Source organism: Phodopus roborovskii, unplaced genomic scaffold (assembly GCF_943737965.1).
Source record: "Phodopus roborovskii unplaced genomic scaffold, PHOROB, whole genome shotgun sequence".
NCBI lineage: Eukaryota > Metazoa > Chordata > Mammalia > Rodentia > Cricetidae > Phodopus > Phodopus roborovskii.
The window spans coordinates 10,646,295-10,668,437 of NW_026126578.1; the positions used below are offsets into that span (position 1 = coordinate 10,646,295).

At 38.6% G+C, this 22,143-nt stretch overlaps 1 protein-coding gene across 1 annotated transcript in view; it reads right to left on the bottom strand.

The window, feature by feature from the left end:
- Ankrd30a (ankyrin repeat domain 30A) overlaps positions 1–22,143 on the bottom strand; it is a 70,761-nt gene that overhangs the window by 34,396 nt on the left and 14,222 nt on the right. Inside the window, exons 7-18 of the mRNA XM_051203683.1 lie at positions 20,496–20,568; positions 18,594–18,654; positions 18,314–18,438; positions 17,734–17,899; positions 17,424–17,485; positions 14,883–14,976; positions 7,106–7,204; positions 6,500–6,528; positions 6,329–6,401; positions 5,558–5,628; positions 3,758–3,912; positions 825–977 (exon numbers count right to left, since the gene is read on the bottom strand). Coding sequence (XP_051059640.1) covers positions 825–977; positions 3,758–3,912; positions 5,558–5,628; positions 6,329–6,401; positions 6,500–6,528; positions 7,106–7,204; positions 14,883–14,976; positions 17,424–17,485; positions 17,734–17,899; positions 18,314–18,438; positions 18,594–18,654; positions 20,496–20,568 — 1,161 coding nt within the window. The remainder of the gene's footprint in view (positions 1–824; positions 978–3,757; positions 3,913–5,557; positions 5,629–6,328; positions 6,402–6,499; positions 6,529–7,105; positions 7,205–14,882; positions 14,977–17,423; positions 17,486–17,733; positions 17,900–18,313; positions 18,439–18,593; positions 18,655–20,495; positions 20,569–22,143) is intronic.

A 22,143-nucleotide genomic window follows, 5' to 3' on the forward strand; every position in this document is an offset into this window, starting at 1 on the left:
CTGGGAGATAGCTCGGTGGCTAAGAGCACTTGTTGCTCCTGCAGATGACTAAGGCTCGGCTCCCAGCACCAACACGGCTGCTCACAACCATCTACAACTCCAGTCCCAGGGGGACCCAATACATTCTTTTTGTCTCTGTGTGCACTGCTTGTTCATGGTACACAGATATACATTCAGGAAAACACCTGTACATATAGTTTTTTAAGTGATTTTTTTTTTTTAATTTTGTTTTGAAGACAGGGTTTCTCCAAGTAGGAGTAGCCTTGGCTATCCCAGAACAACCTCTGTAGACCAGGTTGGCCTCACAGAGACCCACCTGCCTCTGCCTCTGCCTCCTGAGTCCAGGGATTAAAGGTGTGTACTCTCATGCCCAGCTGAAAATAATGAATCTTAAATTTTTTTGACTGGAAATTCTGAGGACAATTAACATAAATCTTCAGAGAAGATGTCAAGTTTAATACCTTAGACATACACACACGAACACTGAGTAAACATACATTTCTCTGCTGGATCCTGACATCATGCAAACATATTCTAAACAACTCTTCTAAAGAAGATTCTTAAATGACACATTTTTCTCCTATTACTGCCCCCTTTTTTATTACCATTCTCAGCATAAAAATCTGAGGAGTTGTCTACACTTCGGTATTGCAGTCGGACTTCCGTGGTGACCCTTCATAAACTATAGTTGTTGAAGTCACTTGTCCTGTCTTCCCCTTTCAGTGACAACTGTACAGGTTAGTTCTTTGTCTGGAGACTACAACATTCTGTTTTATTTCCACAGCTAACATTCCTTCATAGGGAATAAAGAACTCCTGTTTTACCTCATTTCACTGTGGTCTGTGTCACTTAGACTGGAACTGTCCTGCATTTGTAATGAACCAGCTTTCTCAGTCATTGGCATCACAACAGATTCTCTGGATACCCATTTTCCATTTTCCTTTTTCTTTGCTTCCTTCGTAAGCAAGGCAGGACCACTACTTAAAAACAATCCATTAAAAGAGCCAGTGTTTTAAAAATAATTCTACTGACAAAGATTGAAGAAAAGTAATTTTGGTGAAATTCTGACTCTTTTCCACCTTAATTTACTAAAAAACAAAAAAGTTAATTAAACACTAGCTAAATACATGCTAAGCAAATGCATAAATGGCACACATGATGTATCAGAGTTGCAATAAGAGAAGTTTTACCTGAGTATAAGGAAAGCTGTTCTGAAGAGGTCAAACGTAAGCCTGTTCCTACCCTGTGAGTGTTCCCAGATAGGCCCTGCCTCTCCCAATTTCACAGGCCACCTGTCTACACACCCAGCTCCCCAAGATCTCCTCCCCCCAATACTCACTGATCAGAGTTTACTCAAGGTAGAGTAACCACACTTGGAGAGCCACACAAGAAGGCAACAGAAGAAAACCAGCAAGGGAGTGATGTTGGGTAAAGTTTGTTCATGAAAACGGTAGCCTACTGTCAAACCTACAAGCCATCTATCCACGTTCCACAAAACAAACCAAGTTTCAACTCTCTTACAACTTAATCCTCTCCTGAACATGGTACATGCTTACACTGAACAAGAAGGTAAGTTGACAAATTATCTCAGGTGTGTCTGACCGCTAAGTCAGCTCTAGAGGACACTAGGAGTACTCCCGCCTGAAGAGAAAGACGAACGTGCCCAAGGGACCACAGTAAATAAGGCCAGGACAGGTCATCAAAACAAGCCTAAGAAAACAGCACAAAACCAACATTATGACGAGTTAATACACATCTTCGGTGGCTAATCCTGACTGTCAACTTGACCACATCTGGAATTAACTGGGACTCAAGCTGCCTGTAAGTTGTTTTATTATCTGGAGTAGGAAGACCCACCCCACGCCTGACCAACACCTTCTGTGGCAGCCTACACGAAAGGGCATGGAAGAAGGAAACTGATTTTGCCTACTTGCCCACACGTTCACTGGCAAGTCTGTCTGTCAGTTTGCTGCAATCAGTATTAAATCCAACTTCCTCGGGAGTCCAACATAGACAGACCAGAGCTCTCCAGGAATTCTCCAGAACTCTAGTGCCAGATTGGGACTGCAGAGACATCCAGCCTCAGGGATTGAACAATGCCAGTGTCCCAACCTTTCCCTCACGAGACAGACATGGTTGGACTATCCAGACCATGGCCTGTAAGCCAGCCTAACGAACTCCTTTAACACATGCCCATTCTCTCACTTCTGCTCCTTTAAAGAACACTGACTAACGTGACATCATCCAGTAGTAACTCTTAATCTAATAGTCCCAATTCCCTGATAAGAAGACACAGAGAACAGAATGGATTACAAAGCAGGATCCATCTTTTTACTGACTTCAAGAAGCCCACTATCAATGACAGTCACTTTCTTAAGGAACACGGGTAGAAAAAGATATTCCAAGAAAATGGAAACTAAGAAACAAATATCATAGCTATTCTAATGTCAAAATAGACTTCAAACCAAAACTAGTCAGCAGAATTATGGAGGGACACTTCATATTCACTGAAGAACAATCCACTAAGAGGATAGTACAATTCTAAACATATGTGCAGCAACCAGGTGTGCCTAAATGTTCTACTAGATCTAAAACCACAGAGTAAGCCCAACACAGTGACTTCGAGGAACCTCAATCCCCCACTCTCCCCAACAGACAGTTTATCTGCAGAAAAATAACAAACACTGGAGTTAGGTCAAATGGACCTAACAGACACCTACAGAACATGCATGCCCCCAAACAATAAAGACGTATCCTCTCAGTAGCCCAGGAAGTTTTCTCCAAACCTTATTACATATTGGGACGCAAGGCAAATCTCCATCAATACACAAATACTGAAATAATATCCTTCATTCCATCAGACCGTAGTGGAATAAAGCTAGGTATCAATAACAATAAAAGTACAGAAAGAACACCAACTCATGGGGCCTAAATAACATACCACTGAATGATAATTAAGTCAAGCAAGACATCTACAGGAATTTTAAAAATTCTTAAAACTGAATGTAACTGAAAATGCAACATGTGTTACAATAAAGTTTTCTTAAACTGAGTCATCAAACTAAATGTATTAAATATATTTCAATTGTGAAATAATTAGTAGACTACAGACCTAATATAATTTATAAATGTAGTTATTGATTTTACATTATAATTTTAAAACGACAGCTTAACACTTTCCTTATTGAAGAACACTTAGATTATCTCCAACTTTAAGATATGATATTAAAATACATTTTCTTAAAATACATATACATGTAACATATATAGGTAAATATGTGAAACATAATATAACATATCCTGAACACACATTATGTCAAGTTACCTATCATGTGTAACAAAATATACTAATATCCTTAACATATGAATGCAAGTAGGTTCTAAGTCATGTTCTCCTATCCCAGAGGACCTGACCCCAGGAATGAAGCTGTAGATCACAGGAAGGGTACATTTCAAATTACATTACATGCTATCAAACTAATTACAAAAAGTATTTACCATACTCGTTAACAGTGCATGAAAATGCCTTTACTTTTACCAATCCTAGTTATTTTTTTAAATTAATAATATTAATTAATAGTAATTAATGTAAGTGGAAAAATATGTCCTTTTATGTTTTTCTGACAATCATATCAGTCTGAATATGTCTAATATATGCATAACGTTTATTTAATAATAAATAGTAGCCTAAATTAGAATTGGTTTTATAGGACAGTAACAACTATACATACACTGCTAAATATTGCCATAATCTTACCTATCATGCCCTTCATTCCCCTTCACAGGAAATTGTTGACTGTCAGTTTTTCCGCAGGACTGATTTACTCCATTGCCAACATTATCAACAGCACCATCGTATTGACTTCCTGATGCTTTCGCTTCACTATTTTTGTGCTTTCCTTTTTCTTCGCCCTTTAATGAAAAGTTGACGCTATGGATAAACTTATGGAAAGAGTACTGGCTTGGTTCCCAGCACTCACATGGTAGCTCACAACTCACACCCCAAGAGATCCACTGCAGACCTCTGACCTCTGTATGTACCAGGTGTGCACACCAGTACACATATGCACATGCACATACCCACACACAAAATAAAATAAACCTCAGGAATATACAAGCATTATTTAATGGAAAAAGAATTCTTTTCAAAAGTCCTTAGTTTTCACTGATTTTCACCACTTGACAGTTTAACCATGACTTAGATTTGATACCCAAGACATGTGTTTTGTACACTGAGAAAGAGGAACGATATGAAGAATTTTATTTTCAGGTGTTCTTCCTTAAAAAAAACATTGTTTTTAAAGACTAAGAGTATTTATCTTTAAATACTGAGCATACACAAAGAAAATGTTATAGCTATTTCTAAATTACTAGACCACAACTAAATAAAAAGCTAATTTACCTCACTCAAAAATAGGATATTTTGAACCATTAGACTGAATATGTCTATTGTTTGTCTGCACTATACTTACACTAAAAACAAGTTAGAGGGCTGCTTGTTTTTTGTTTTAGTATTACCAAGCTTACCTTATCATACGTTAAAGAGTAGATTAGTCCTTTTTCTAAAGATCACTGAGTGGGGAGAAGGCACACCATTAAGTGACAAAATCAATAAATACCAGGTAGAAAGAAGAGGAACATCAATTCCAATTATAAACTATGATGGTGTGTTCATTTCTATTAAGTCCAGTTCTAACACAGTCTCTGCTTGATAAACACAATGGGAAAAACCATTTAGAGCATCTACCAGTTTCTGACAATAAAATAACTAGGAAGTTAATGCATTTATCCCAGTACCACAGCCTCACTCCAGAGGTATGCTTCTTTGTACAGGCAATCGAGTGCTGGCTCAGAGAATAGTTTAAAGTTATTTTGAGGGGACTAAGGGCAGAGTGAATGATGCCTGTATGCCAATGTACCTGTGTGTGCATGAGAGTATACATGTGTGGATCCTGAGGCCAGAGGAAAATGGTGTCAGCTCTAATATTCTGCTCTCTGATACAGGCCTGCCTTTCACCAAAGCTAAAGCTTTTCATTTTGGTGCTGGCTACTGAGCTCCCAGAATCAGCAATAGCAGCCCCCAGTGCCAGGGTTACCAATACACATGTCCATATCAGGCTTTTTTTTACATGAGTGTTGGAAATTTGAACTCAGGACTATAGTTTCTTATATACTAGGCACTCTTACCCAAAGAGGACTTCTCTTAGCCTTATTTTAAATTATATAACTTTTTAAAATGAAGTATTAGGAGCTGGAGAGATGGTTTAGTGGTTAAGACCACATACTCTTGCAAGACCTGTATTGAGTCTTAGAATACTGTTGAGCTGGTATCTGCGTGTAACTCCAGCTATAAGAGTCTCTATACCCTCATCTGCCCTCTGCAGGTACCTGCACACACATGCATTTGCCCACACATACATACATGTAATAAACACAATCCTTTTAAAATGAAATATTATACTATACTGACCCAAAAAGGCTACCTGAAGGAACTCATCCAACATGCTCTATCACTAGAGCCACGAGCACACTGAACGAGGATTAAGCGTTCACATACCAGTTGCTGGCTGTCTTCACTGCTACTGAGCCTTTTCTGCTCTTCTCTTGATACTATTTCTAAGTCTGGTTCTGCAGACAAATGCACATACTCAGTTAAAATAAACTTAGCTATATAAAATCTTTATAAACACAGAAAAAATAAGTAATATTTGGGTTCTTTTTATCACCTAAGAGTTCTAAGTTAAGTTTAATCATTAGCTACAAAGCTAAACATTTACCACCTTAGGAAACTCGTCAATCATCCCAAACTTAAACAAGTCATTCAGAGACACCACATGGCTCTCGATGAAATATTGGGGTCCCCCCGAGAAGCCCACACCCACACATGAGCATGTCGTCGTCTTTCCCTGAGCAGCCCTCTTTGAACTCCTCTGCTTAGAGGCTATGCTAAAAAGATCTTTAAATAAATCACAGCTCAATGAGACGTGTACACACATGATTAGGTATGCTTTTATTTATTTCCCGAATGTCTCTCTTTACTTTTAGTAAAAACCTCAATTCTGCTTCACCCTGGCTACTCCTAAAATGCTTTTCTGTGTCAAAGTCACTAACTCAAAAGAATTTGAGTCAGTTGAAGCTCCTCCTCCGGCCTCCGACGGTGGCAGTGCAGAGCTGCGTCCCTGTTCCCTCACCACTGATGATATCAATAACAATGTTCCCTTATTTACTTCAAATCTTTCCAGCAAAACTGGGAATAAAAAACGTTTAGGAATCAGAAGAATGAGTACAATATTTGATGTACCTTCTCCTAGAATAGTACACAATTTACCTGACTTGAATGTTGGTACATCCTTCATTCCTGCTGTTTTGTTCAGAACAGGATCTGTTCTTTTGATGGTAGGCTGGATAGGTTTGGAAACAGAAAATTACTAAATATGCATTTAACAAATGTAGATTTTATAACATGTAGTTAAAATTCATGATGAAAATATTACTATACCTCCATGACTGGATATTTCCTGAGGACCTCTAAAAAGCAAAAGGGAAATTATATATAATGTATACATAATTAATTATATATAAATATGATAAACCAATCATATTTAATATGGAGCCAATGCCTCGTGCTACATTTGAAAATGATCAGTTCTGCCACCCTCCTCTGCTTAGGCCAGTATCATATCAGAAATATATTCAATAAAGAACAAGAAGGTAAGTTTGACAAAACATGCAGTTAGGACTCAAAGTGAGGTAATGACTGTAACTAAAATAGAAATGTGACGTGTATTTGCCAATGTGAACATGCTGATGAGGAGACATAAACGTGACTGTTAGTTAAAGGAACAAGTTACGACTGTGAAGATAAATTTCAGAGATGATGGTAAAAGTGTGTCTTTAATGCAGCACACCAGAATGGTTTATTATACTACAAGCATTTATCACCTTCTTCAATTCACCCTATAATTTAGAAAAAACAAAGATGGAGTAGTTCAGTTGAATGTACAATTCACTTCTCACCACAGAAGATTTTCTAAATTGAGCAGGTTGGACATATACTTGTAGAATAATAGTAAATAAAAATACCAGGTTTTTTTTTTTTCCATACCCTTGTGGGCTACTGGAATGCCTACATTTCTTGACTCCTCTAGTTTAGCCATCTTAAAGTTTCTTGATCCACTCATGCAAGAAGGTATATAAGTCACATCTAAGAAATAATATATGCATTTTTATTATTCAATGATTATTAAAAGGGAAACGTGAACTGAGTTGTCAGGTATTAGGATAAGAGATGTTAATAAACTTTTGTTTAAAAATTGGTTTAATATTTATTTAAAATAAAAATTAAGAAATGAACAACATAGCCAGGCAGTGGTGGCACACATCTTTAATCCCAGCACTCAGGGGGCAGAAGCAAGCAGAGCTCTGTGAGTTTGAGGCCAGCCTGGTCTACAGAGTGAGTTCCAGAACAGCCAGCGCTACACAAAGAAACCCTGTCTCAAAAAAAATCAAAGGAAGAAATGAACCATAACACAATGCTTTCAAATCAGTTTGGTTTAGTTGTTAACCAAGTTAATCTTTAATAAATTTCCATGAAACAACTACTTCATCAGAAAATTAGCTATCCCCAAATTCAGCAGAGGTTGGAATATTTAATTAATCTAATCTAAGTAATATATTAATGAGACCTGATGTTTGCTAGTTAGTTATTCAGAGGACAGCTGTATGGCTGTGGTAAATCAAATTCTAACAGCACTTCCTAATTCTAGTAACATCTAAAGCAGCAATAACCCAATGTGACTGCAGATGTACTGATGACGCCATGAGCTCCCTAGACTCCCCTCTTCATCAGAACCTAGATTCTGCTTCTTCCTCTAGTTCCAGGGGATCTGACGCCTCACACAGACATACATGCAGACAAAACACCAATGAACATAAAATAACAAATTCCTAAAGTCAAAATTCAGTATGTTGATTCAACATGGAACCTAATTCTCTGATATTCACAATATGATTTACTCTTAATGACATTTATAGAAAACTAGATATATTTACTGACTGAGTCATCTAGGACTCAATGATTCAATACAAATACTAAATCTGGGTGTTTTCTCACTAGGTAGCCTTTAGATGCTGGACAGTGACCAATACAACAGTAGGAAAAATTCTACTAAGAATTATCCCTCCATTCTATGGGCTATTTGCTTCCTGTTAACAGATTCTCTTGCTGTGCAGAAACTGGACTTCATGCAGCCTCTCTGTTGGTATCTGGGGCTTCCTGTGCTACTGAAGTCCTATTCAGAAACTTTTTACTCAGTGTTTTGAAAAGTATTTCCTGTGTTTTATTTCTTTGCTTGGATGGGTTTTATTGTTTTTTTCAAAAGAGGGTCTCATTGTATAGCCCTATTCTGAAACTCACAATGTAGATGAGGCCTGCCTCTGCCTCCCTCTGAGTACTGGGACTAAAGTCATCAGTCACCATGCCTGACTTCCCTTGTGTTTCCTTCTAGAAATTTTAACATTTTTCATGGTTTATTTTAAGGTCTTTGATACTAATTTCAAACTAAATTTTGTACAAGGAGAGACAAGAATCTAATTTGACGCTTCTACAGGTAAAGATCTAGTTTCTTCAACACCATTTGTTCAAGTCTTTTTTCTGTTGCATGACTCAGCCTTTGTCAAAGAGTAGGTGGCCATAGCCTTGCCGGTCTACTCAGGGTTTTCTATTTGGCTTCACTGGTCTCATGTCTGTTTTCATGGCAGGTATGCCATGAGCATCCTAGCTCTATAGTATAACTTGAGGTCAGCCATTGTGACACCTCCAGCTGCATTCTAATTCCTCAGGGTTGTTTTAGCTGTTGGTGGTCTTTTATGATTCCTTATGAAGTCTTAAGATTTTTTTTTTCTCTTAGTGAAATATGTCTTGGGGATTTTGATGGGGATTGCATTAAATCTATAGGTTAATTTGGTCATATTGCCATTTTCACAATATTAATACTGCCAATACAGGATCATGGAAGTTCTTTCCATCATCTAGCATCTTCTAGGATTCCTTTTTCAAAGTCTTGACACTGTCATTGGAAAGGTCTTTGACATCTTTAGTTAGGTATATTGTATGTATACTTATTTCTTCTAACCTAATATAACTGGGATATTTTTCTTAATTTCTTTCTCTGAGAGTATACTACTGGTATATATGAAGGCTACTTTACCAATATGCTTCAAACAGGGGGCTAATGTTGAGACTTTACAAAGAACTGTAGAAATTAAATACCAAAGAAACAAAACTACCAACCAACAAATGGGCTAATGAATTGAAAAGCTTTCAAAAGAAACACAAATGGCCAATAACTATTTTAAAAGTCTTGAATATCTCTCATCATCATGGACATGCAAATTAAAACTACCTTGAGATACTATTTCACCCCAGTCAGAATGGCTGCCAACAAGAAATCAGAGAGAGGATGGGTGCATTGCTGAACCCTCATCAAAGAGGGTTCTTCGTGCAAAGATGGGAATTAGCAGAGAGATCTAGAACTAGACAATGTGCAGGGAGTGAGACTTTGGAGCACTCAGCCCTAAATGCGATGTCTTTATCAAGTCCTCACTCTCGTAGAAGAAGAGGTGGAGCAATTCTAAGAGCCAGAGGTTATGGATGACTCCAAGGAAATAACATCTTCCAGACACAATAGGGCTGACAGACACATGAACTCACAGAAACTTTGAAAACATGCATAAGACATGCACATGTTCAAGTAAGACAAGATCCCAGAACAAAGAAAGAGAGTAGGAAATGGACACAAAGTTCTACATCTAACCGAGAAGCTATTTGCAAATGATGCCTGCTTGAAAAAGGAAAATCAATTTTCTCCAATGGAGTGACACTGGGTAAATCAACCATATTCCAAGCAGGTCCCATGCTCAGGGATAGTTGGCCAACACAAAACAAGCACCATGTTTTTTGTACTTTTGTTTTTGCTATTTTTCTTTCTGTTTATTTTTTTTTGTTTGTTTTGGTGTGTATTTTTTTAAAGAACATGAAGTTGATTGGGCAGAAAGTGGGGGTGGGGGTGGGTGAAGGAGGACATGACCAAAAATACAGTATATGAAAAAAGAAATTTTAAGCCAAAAAATAAAATAAACATTCTTAAATTATACTAGGAGATACCATATACATAAAAAATTCTCAAATAATTAAAAAGTATTTAAAAATAAAAAATGAAAGAGATAGACACAATTATAAGAGACTTTTAAACATGGTAATTAAAAACCCAGAATTGATTAGCATCTTTCCGATGTGAGCTTCCAGGGGAGAAAAATTGGTAGAATGACAGCTAAAACAAGGTGGCTCCATCAATTGGGAAAGATGTCATATCAAAGGCTTCATCAGCCTAGAAAAGAATGCTCCACAAGGCACTGGTACCCATTTCCTGCACACAAACCATTGTGCAATAAACTCTTAAATTTATCTTTCTCACCTCCAACTTGTGGCAGCCTCTACAAGAACATCCACAAGGACCTCAGAAGAGCTGGGTGATAATTGTCTTCAGATACATTGGCAACTGTCTACATTAAATAACTAGACTCAAAATCCTTATAACAAAAATTCTCTCACTTTCTAGGTTTCTTAAATAATTTAATATTTAGGTATTAATTTTTCACTGATATATTAAAAAATGCTAATTTTGGCTTTAATAAAGCCACACCGAAGACATTATATCCTTCCATTAATCATGATTTTGTTATAACATCCTATATTACTTGAACAAAGTCTTACATGTTTAAAGATTCCACTTTTATCACTATCTTCTAACAAGGACTCATGAATTAATTACTATAACTTATATTTTTTAAATTAAATAATATTGCTGTTTCACCAATGAGAGGAAAGTGGACACTGCAAAGTGACCCCTGCTGATGTACCATTTATTTCCCTCCCCACTTATAAAATAAGTAGGATTTGGCTATACCTATAAAACCTATGAAATCTTAATGCATGAATTCTTCTAACTCTGTCACTGATATTTGGTACAGAAAAATAGACAATTTTGTTAGAAGAAAATTAAAAGTCAAACTATATTGTTATTAGCTTTCTTCTGTAACGTGACTTTCTACTTAATTACTCAAACTAAAATGTAGTATAATACCATGATATTGCACAGATGAAATAATTGTCCCCAAATAATTACCCGAGGCAGGAGAGATGACCAGCAGTTAAGAGCACTCACTCCTCTTTCAGAGGATCCCTTTTGGTTTTCAGCACCCACAAGGCCGCTCACAACCACCTGGTACTACAGGTCCAGGGAACCCAATGCCCCCTGCTGGCCCCCATGTGAACTCGTGTAATGTGGTGCACATAAACTCTCACAGGCAAACACATATAGGCACAGGGTAAGTAATCTTTAAAGATTTACAGTACTCAGATTTAGATCAATCTTTTGTAAAATTAGAACTAGCCAATCCACATGAGGTTACACCTCTGGATTCAAACTGGCCAGAAAAAAAAAAAAAAAAACAAAATAATAGATCATTTCAAATACTAAGAATTGAGCTGGGTGGTCATGGCACACTCCTTTTTTTTGGGGGGGTGGGGAGTATTTCAAGACAGGGTACAGGGTTTCTCTGTGTAGCTTTGTAGACAGGCTGGCTTCGAACTCACAGGGATCTGTCTTCCTCTGCCTGCCTAGTGCTGGAATTAAAGGAGTGTGCCAGTCTGGTCTATACAGCCAGTTCCAGGACAGGTTCCAAAGCTACACAGAGAAACCCTGTCTTAAAACAAAACAAAACAAAACAAAACAACAACAAAAAAGCCCAAATGAACAAAAAAAATCAAAAACAGTTTACAGAGTACAAATGACTATGGGCACAGGAGGGAAATACAGTGCCGCTGGTCAGAGGGTGATTTGCAGGTAAATGGACAGAACTAGAAAAACCATCCTGAGTGAGGTACTCAAAGATAAACACTGTATATATTCACAAATAAGTGGATATTAGATGTAAAGCAAAGGATAACCAGCCTACAATCCACAGCTCCAGAGAAGCTAGGTAACACAGAGGACCCTAAGAGGGACACATTGATGGTCTGAGAAGGGAAATTAGATGAGATACAGGGTAAACGGGGTGGGAGGGGGAGGGTGTAAGGAAAAGGGAGAGGGGATGAGAACAGGAGGGAATAGAATGGCCCAGCTGGGGAGGGATGCAGTAGAAGAGCAATGAAAGATACATTAATAGAGAGCCACTATGGGCTTAGGGAGAAACCTGGTGCTAGGATAACTCCCAAGAATCCATCAGGAGGACCCCAGCTAAGACTCCTAGCAATAGTGAAGAGGATGCCCTGTGATCAGACCAGTGAATACCCCAACTATCATCATAGAGCCTTCATTGAGTAATTGATGGAACAATGCAGAGACCTACAATCGATAACCAGCCCGAACTCCAGGAATCCAGTTGAAGAGAGGGAGGAGGGAACATATGAGCAAAGGAGGTCAAGTTCATGATGGTGACACCTACAGAGACAGCTGAACCAAGCCTATAGAAACTCATGAACTGTGGAGTGGAGACCCCAGGAGACCAAACCAGGCTCTCTCTATGTGGAAGACAGTTGTGAAGCTTGGGCTACCTGAGGGGCCCCTGGCAGTAGGACTGCGATACACACCTGGTACGTGGGTTAGCTTGTTGGAGCCCACCCCTATGGTGGGATGCCATGCTCAGCCTTAATGCATGGGAGAGGGGCCTGGTCCTGCCCCAACCTATTGTGTCAGACTATATTGACTCCTCATGGGAATCCTTATCCATGAGGAGGAGTGACTAGGGGAGTGGTGGAGGGGGGAAGGTAGACAAGGGAGGATGGGAAGAGGTATGGGAGGGCTAACTGGTTGAAATGTAAAATGAAATTAAAAAAAAAAAAAAAGACCTGTTTCCTTTACCTCAGAATTTACTTTTTTAGGCCATACAAAGTTCTATTTTGATTTTTTAAACTTTAGGAATAATATTCCTACTATACTTGTATGTCACATGGATGTGTTTTGTAAGATACAGAGGGACAATTAACAAATAAAACTCAGACCATAATGGCTTAGACCTGGTATAATTCAGGACTTCTCTTTCGGCTCTACCCACTTTCTCCTGAAGACGGTTTTCCTGATACTCACTCGTCTTAATCAGCTTCTATAAGTGAGTCTCCTCAGGACCACAGGACATCAGAGCCTAGTTGATTTTACACACAGAAATTGAAGGCTTGGCCAGATAGAACTGTCCACTAATGTTCTCAGGGGAAAAGCACTTGTATTAAAGACCCCAGCGCTGAAAGTCACAACTCCTGTGACAGCAGTGTCGGAACACTGCAGGTCCAGAACCAGATTGCCTTGGCTCGTCTTTAGCACTCTCGCTAGCCATTCAAATCTCACCTCGGGATCTGACCCGAGTCTTTGGTCAATATCCACACCCATGTTAAATATTCCAGAAGGCTGACTAAATAATAGAGACTTAGAATGGTATTGGTCCAGAGCTGAATCACTGCGAGCCCACAAACAGCCAGATGACTAGTGTCCATTTTCTGTATTTGGCCCATCCTTGTGACTGCCAAGGATACTCCTCTTCAGAATGTACAGATCCCGTAGATTCCACCAACTCAGAAGGCTGAGAACATTATTAAATATAACCTGATGCCTGGAGCAGAGACTCTCTGTAACCCATTCCCCTAATGTCTCTACCCATTTATTATGGTGGGTGGATCTGTGTGTGTGATATGTATGTGTGTGTGGTATATGTGTTTGATGTATATGTGTATATGTGTATGTGTTGTGTGTGTTGTGTGTGTTGTATAGGGACGGAAGAGAAGACTGAGTGCCTGTGCCCTCAGATAAACTGAGGCCACGGCTACCCAGACGCTGCCCATTGTCCATATTTTTTTTCCCCCCTTTGTGGTGGTTCTTGCTGTTTTTGACATAGAATCTCTCATTGGCCAAGTACTTGCAGAGCAGTCTAGGCTGGCTAGTCAGTTAACCCTGGTGACCTGCCTGACTTTGCCTCCTCAGTCCTGAATTACAAGTATATTCTACCTGTTTTAATTTTTTGTGAGGGGGTTATTTTATTAATGTGTGTGGTGGAGAATTAAATGCAGGTCCTCAAACTTGCATAGCAAACAGAAACAGAGGCAGCTTCCATCATGTATTTTTAAGACATGATGATTTATGATTTTTTGTTGTTGTTGTTTTGGTATAAAAACTCCATGAAACTGTTATTACATTGGAACATGAATAGGTTATCAATAATCCTATTTGGCTCCTATGTGACCATCTATCTGCACTCTTCCCACCATGCCTGATAAAGACTTCCTGGTAAGCTGTAAACCCGAATACACCCTAATCTGTTTCACATCAGTCATTTGGTCAGGAGACAAGAAGAGTAAGTGATACACAGGTGCATGTCTGTCTATAGGCAATAGCAATAGCCCTGCATAATCAGACGCTCTGACCCCAGCCTTATCAACAGGCAGAAAAGGGGTGGAACTCACTCTGCTCCTCCCGCACTAGGTCATGAAGCTTCCTTCATATCTCCCATATCTCTAATGCCGTGTTCTTATCTACACACAGGCTTCTGTACTATCCCATCCATCACAACACGCACACCCTGCTTGCCCATCATCTGTCCTCTGCACTCTCTGCCATTCTCATCTTTGGTGCCCTTTCCCTCAAGCTTCAGCGGCTGCTAATGAAAGGCAGTGCAGTGCCGTTCTTAGCAACACTCCCCGTTTGCTCTGTGGCTGAACCCTGGGAACTCATACACAACTTACCACTGCTTGCTTCTACAAATTCACCCGACAACACAGTATATTCTAAATACAGATCTGTCAAATGACTTCTTAAAAATAAAACAATTCTTACCTTCTACTTGTCCATGTATTCTAGTCTCTCCTGTTTGATCTGCAGTCCCAGATAAATGACCTACACTTTTCAGTGAAACACTGTCAGAGATACTCTGTTGAAGCAGACATCAAAATGAGTTACATAAGGATTTCTCAAGAAACATGTCAATAAAGAAACTTATATGTGCTCTCTAGATCAAATCTATCTTTGCTCTGCATCTGGTTGCCAAGTATGAAGGTAAGCAAAGAAGATCAGGAGAACATATTCATTAAAAAATTTATTTCCATGTTTCAGTGAGCAACCAAGCTCAGAACACTTAACATTACTTCTTATTCCTCATGCAATGTCAGAGGGCAATTAAGAAACAGACATCTCAAAAAATTCTTGTAAATTCACTTGCTTTAATATAGTATGAAACATTTAAAATATGCCCAATGATAAAATTTCAAGTCAAAACAAGAAAACTGGCATGTGTGGTAAGAAACTCAGAGCGTATCACACTGATTACATATAGAGCATTGTAGATCTTCCTATGTTTAGGTAAACGAAGACTTAGAAAAATCTAAATAATTTTCTGTAAAATTTTTACTGCCAGCAAAAATGCTGAATACAAATGATAAAACCTTTTATGTTTGTATAAATAAAAACCCACAAAAATAAAATAAAATGTAGAACATGACCCCTTCCCAAACCAAAAAAAAAAAAAAAAAAAAAAAAAACCAAAAACCCTAAAATATGCAGTAAGTTTTGATAAGAAAGGATGCAAAACTATTTAAAAGGTACTGGGGAATTATTTTGTATATAGTGTATCATACATAAATAAAAGAATTATTCAACTTGGTACTTCTGAATCATCTCAGGACATTTAGATCAAAAAGATGAACAAATGTGATTCGCTGTTCTTTGGAATGATCTCGACTCTCAGGGGCTGCTGTCATCCTTTAGCTGGGAGTTTAAATGTCATTCTCATAAAGCACCCTAGTAATGCCACCTGTACTCCATCTGAAATCCAAACCCCCTCCTATTTTCTTTATATGAAGCTGTTAGACTAACTTACAATACGCTGTTTGGTCTTCTGTTCATTATTACTCTAACACTGAGCCTTCACTTGTACTTTTTAACATCAAACTGCCTCAGACGTAATGATAACTACTCAGGCACAGAAATTTCCCAGGGGCAAAGCATTTAGGCTCTCATTAGAAAGACCTTATTCACCGAATCACTGTATTCTTCTCGGTTATCTTAATCAACGGTTTATTGACACTTACCATTTCCAAAAAGGAAATCTGTATGGCCCCTCCACCTTCCCATTCTTTTCTTGACACTACTTCTCTACTGCCAAGTATGAAACTGGTGTTCATGTTCATTTTGTTTTGAAGAGCACTGGGATCTGGTTGCTACTTCTTTGCAGACACACGTTACACCTCACAAAATGTTTTTATCACCTCACTACACTTGTGTATCACAATATCCTTACGGTACAACAAAGTCACTGATGTTCAGATAGGTTAATTTTCCCCAAAATTCTATAAATGTGAAATGCCAGAATTAAGTATGAACATGTCCTTTGGCTGTGGTGGTTCCAGTATGTACAGTTGCTACACTTCCAAGCCATCCCCAACTCTTTCTACAGTGGTATCATTAAAACTGGTTATCGTTATTGATATTTATGTTACTTCAAACATGGATCTTACACAGGTACTCAATGTATTTCATTTTTGAAAATAATTTAAATCTATTAAAGAAGAAATCAAATTAAGACAAATTTAAACAAAATTGCTTTAACCCCACAAAGTTACATTCATTCTTTTCTTTCTCCTGGCATTTCCCTTGAAGATTTATACTTTACAATCTAGACAGAATGACACTTTCAAGTCTCATTTGTTAACCTTTTCCCGTTTCAGATGTAAAAACTATAAATCCCATAGGACCACACACACCCATATCTTTTCCCTCTGAATCCCAGAGCTTGGGACACACCCATATCTTTTCCCTCTGAATCCCACAGAGCTTGGACACACCCAATCTTTTCCCTCTGAATCCCACAGAGCTTGGACACACCCACATCTTTTCCCTCTGAATCCCACAGAGCTTGGACACACCCACATCTTTTCCCTCTGAATCCCACAGAGCTTGGACACACCCACATCTTTTCCCTCTGAATCCCACAGAGCTTGGACACACCCACATCTTTTCCCTCTGAATCCCACAGAGCTTGGACACACCCACATCTTTTCCCTCTGAATCCCACAGAGCTTGGACACACCCACATCTTTTCCCTCTGAATCCCACAGACCTTGCACACATCCATATCTATCACAGAACCTTTCAGGTTTAGGTCACAGGTTGAAATGATTTTTTTAATTTACTTAATTTAATCCAAAGTTGTTCCTTCTGAGTTCCACCTTATTAAATAAATCACATAATTAGCAGAACTGTACTATGAGCAGCACTTGGTAGTTAACTATTATTTAAAGGTTGAAAGTGTGAGCAAACAGCCCCCCAAAGGCCTTACATAGATGAGAAAGTAGCACCTTCATTCATGGTTTTTGTCAGTACCTCAGAATCCCAAGGCGACTCTTCCTCTTCATCTTCTCCTAATCCTAATGCAGACATCATTTCTGTAAAATGTGGTCACACACACATTAATGAGAATGTCTATCACCAAATTTTAAATGCATGCATGTTTATCTACATTCACAAAATTACTGTTAAAGATAACAGTGAAAAGGAAGCAGTTTCAGAAAGAACTGCAGGCAGCAAAAAAAGAGCAAGAGAAAAGATATTTAGAAGAAACAGATACTATTTCTGACCTAGAACTTCAGCTTTTTGTAATGGTATAAAGCATGGGAAGTATTCACTAACTCACCACTTTTATTACTTTTGTGCCAACCACCAGCACAGGTTAAATTGTCACGATCTGCTTGCTCTTGTGAAGCCTTTTCGACAGTATCAGCACCAGTTTCTTGTGAAGCCCTTTCGACAGTATCAGCACTGTTTTCTTCTCTTCCAGCTGCAGGCTCAGTTGCTCCTTCCTATGGGAAAACATCACCTTCAGTATTTCAGCGCAATTTACAGGGGGCTAATCACCGTTTAGTGAAAATGGCTAACAGTAGATCGCAGTAAGATAAAGGTCAGTGCCTGTAGTCTGAGATGACCACACAGAGTAAAGAGGACTCAGAAGGCAGACCTGAAGAATGCTCTAAGAGTAGTATAGGGGGCTAGCTCAGCAGTTACGAGCATTTGCTGTGTTTTATAAGCAGAACTGCAATTCTCAGCACCCACACAGTAGCTCAGAATCATATGCAGCAAAATACTCATGTAAGTAAATCTTAAAAAATAAAAAGAATATAACCTGATACTTATATGAAAAGAGGAAAGATCCCTTTCCCCAAAACCCATCTAATCAAAAGGGATTCCTAAGTTTAAAGATAACAGAATGTACATACCATTGGGTCAGGTGACTGACAACGAGGAGTAGAGGTCTGGACTCTGGCTGATGTTCCAGGATCGATTTCAACTGCACCTTCAATTTCACTATTGGAATTACTATTGTCAAACAGGATTCTATTTCCTACGTTCTCAAAGTCACATTTTGTTTGCATTACCAAAAAAAAAAAAAAAAAAAAAAAAAAAAAAAAAAAAAAAAAAAGAAAAAAAGAAAATGTGAAAACATTTACTTCTGAATCAATGAATAGCACAAGAATAGGCAACTTTCAAATAACTTACGGTTTTTCTTGGATTGCTGAGCAGCTGCCCACAGCTCTGTTAAGTTAATTTTGGGAACATTCTAGAAAAACAAAAATAATTTCTAAAATAACATATAATGAAAATATAATTATAATATTCATTCTTACTATCTGATCTAATACAAAGTTGAGGAGGAGAGGGTTTATTTGGCTTATACTTCCATATTGCTGTTCATTATCAAAGGACAGGAACTCAATAGACCAGGAGCCCAGAGGCAGGAACTGATTCAGGGGCCATAGAGGGGTACTGCTTAGTAGGTTGCTCAGCCTGCTTTCTTACAGAACCTAGGACTAGGAGCCAGGGATGGTGCCACCCACAATGGGCTGAGCTCTCTCCCATCAATCACTAATTAAGAAAACACCTCATAGCCTGATCTTACGGAGGCAGTTTCTCAGTTGAGGTTTTCTCCTTTCAGGTAACTCTGGCTTGTGTCAAGCTGACATAAACTATCCAGCACAACACTGAAGCCTAAGATTTGTAAAGAAGTGTGAGAGCCTTGACTTTGGACATCCCTAATAATGATTTGTGGTAGCATTTTATAGGCATTGCTATAATGAAAAGTTTAATTCTATACTATAAAATAATGCTTTATTAGTTAATCGTGGTTATCTACCATCACCTGAGAGATGTAACATCATTATCAGATAAAGAAAACATTGCAAAAAAAAAAAAACAATTTCCATTAATGTCCTACTTGGAGAAAGATTTGCTAATCAAAATTCTATGGGTAGCTTAGAATTAGAATTATAGCTTCAAAAATATATTATTTAATCCAATATGGGGTGACTCTCAAAATAAGCTTAAGATATTTTAATAATGTCATTCATAACCAAACTCCAAAGTTTCAGGGCAGTAGGCATACACTGGTGTCTTCTTCCTTTCCATGACACTTCTCTACTGCTCTTGGTTTTTTGTTTATTTACATGACAGTTCCTCAGTGCAGCTCATGGGAGCTTACATTTAAACATCAAAGGGGAATACAAAGATAAGCCTGTTTTAAGAATTTCAACAGACTTTATGCTTTTATATATGACATTTCTTCAACACAAGGCACCTGAGTTTACATTTAAAGGGAATATAAAGATAAGACATATTTCTAGAAACTCAGTAGACATTATTTGTGGCGGAACATTTACCGGAGGGAATGAAGTAGGAAATTCCTTTAAACATAAACTATTAATAAGTGTGTTTTTATAATTTCTGGTATTATGGCAATTTATATGCACACTAAGGGTAGAAACAGAGAAAGGCTTACCTAAAAACTATATCATACAGCAGGGCAATGGTGGCACACGCCTTTAATTCCAGCCCTCTGGAAGCAGAGACAGGGGGATCTCTGTGAGTTAGAGGCCAACACGGTCTACAGAGTGAGTTCTGGGACAGCCGAGTCTACACAAAGAAACTGTCTCAGAAAACAAACAAAAACTATGTCATACAAGAGGTGTCCAAGAAAAAAGAGTAGCAGAAACTGTATGCTGTATGTTTACAGTTTTGAAAATGAAGGTACTGTGAAAAGTCCATGATTTACTATACTAATTGGGTCCATCAGAGACTAATTTGGGTATGTAATAAAAGTCATATTCATATAATTTACAGTGCTAATAAGGTGCATTTATGGAAGTAATTTTTGATTCAATCTCATATTTTCTGTATTGTAGGAAGTTTTCCTTGATGGAATTTTCCTGTCACTGTGGATTTTCCAGCCTGTACTTCCCCAAGGAACAGTCAGTCTTTGATATTCATTGAAATAAAAAATAGTGGTCATTATTCCATGAAATGGTTTTGTCTGTTCAATACTCCACATAGAACAGTGACAGACCACCACTAAATTCAACAGGAAACACACAACAAAACCATTATTTTCACAACACTGCATTTTACCTTGCTATCAAAATTGTATTCATCCTCATCTGACGTCGGCCAGGAGTCAGCAGGATTGGGTGTGTTAGAAGACCTTAAGAAAACATACAACAAAAACTCCAAGCCGAGTTCTTAAAAGAAGTCCAGGAACAAATCAGTGACCTCATCAATGTCTGATGTCACTTTTGCCTCCAGAACTGAAGAGAATCTGATAACCTATAGCATGGGACAAACCCTATCTACTCCACTCGAACACTCAGCAGCAGACTAAGGAATGGCAGCCTTGTACTCAGCCTGGAAATTAGGGGACCTAATTAGGACACCTCAAGCCAGGTCTGATGGCACATGCCTACAATCACAAAGTGGGTCAGACTGCTGCTGTAAGTTGAAGACCAGTCTGGTTTACATGGAGTGTTGTAAGCTAGGAAGGGTACGTAGAAAGACCTAGGACCCTACAGTTTCCAGGTACCATGAAACAGTATAGGGAATCCCACAAAATATTTAGAGGGTTAGAAAATTAATTTAAGTATACCTAAATGCAAACTAATGTTGCTGGCAACACATTTTCTACAGTAAAATGATAAAAACTATAAAAATTGAATTAATTTTCCTGAACAGGCCATCTTTCATAAGTATACATAAACTACTAATCCCTTGAAAACCATCATGGGTACTCAGGCACTGTACTTTTTACTTCCTTATTAACCATCTAAAAACCTTCATTCCTATAGGTTTCCACTCCCAGATCCCTTTTCCGCAGGGCTCAATGGCAATTTTCAACCTTTAAACCTTCACCTTGTGAAGGCATGGGTCCTGAGACAAGGATGGGGCTCATATGACAGCTACCCACCTGGAAGCTAGTGACTGACTGTGCTTCCGGCTAACCCTACTGTGGCCTACCCACAAGGACACCAGGGAGCTGGGAAGAGGCACATGTGAGGGGACACCCGGCATGGTACAGACACATGAACCTCCAGTCTGCTGGTACTCTACGCCACCTTCTGTGAGTCAAGGTGACATCCAGTGTGGGGCCACTTTCCTGTCTGCTAATGGACTACTCAGGAGCTCAAACCATTTAACAATGTCAGCAGAAACCTTCCAAGGTTCCTTAAAATTCTGAAATTCTAGGTTTTCACTTTGTCTAAAGAATATAAGGAATACTTAGCTGACAAAAAGAAAATGGGAAAGATTTTATTTTCTTTAGGAAAAGTTAGTTAAAAAACTGTTGAAGAAATAAGAAGTGAACTAGGAGATGATGCAGCAGTTAAACGCGCTCACTATGCAAGTATAATGGCCAGAAGCGGGGTCCCCAGAAACACACATAAATGCCAGAGGGACACGGTAGCCCATCTGTAACTCCAGCCTCAGAAGGTAGAAATGGGGTCACCACAGCAAGCTGGCTTGCAGGACCAGACACATGGGCAAGTTCTGGGTTTAGTTCTGAGACCCGGCTTCAATGAATACAGCTGAAGAGAAAACAAGTTTCAACCTCAAGCCATCTCAATATATCCCACACCTAAAAATGTGTGTGGTGACATTTTGTTTACGATCTGACAAATAAGGCTTGCCTGAAGATCACAGTGTAAAGCTAATAACCACACTAGGTAGCCATAGAGGCCAGCAGTGGTCATACACACTTTTAATCCCAGCATCTGGAAGACAGAGGCAG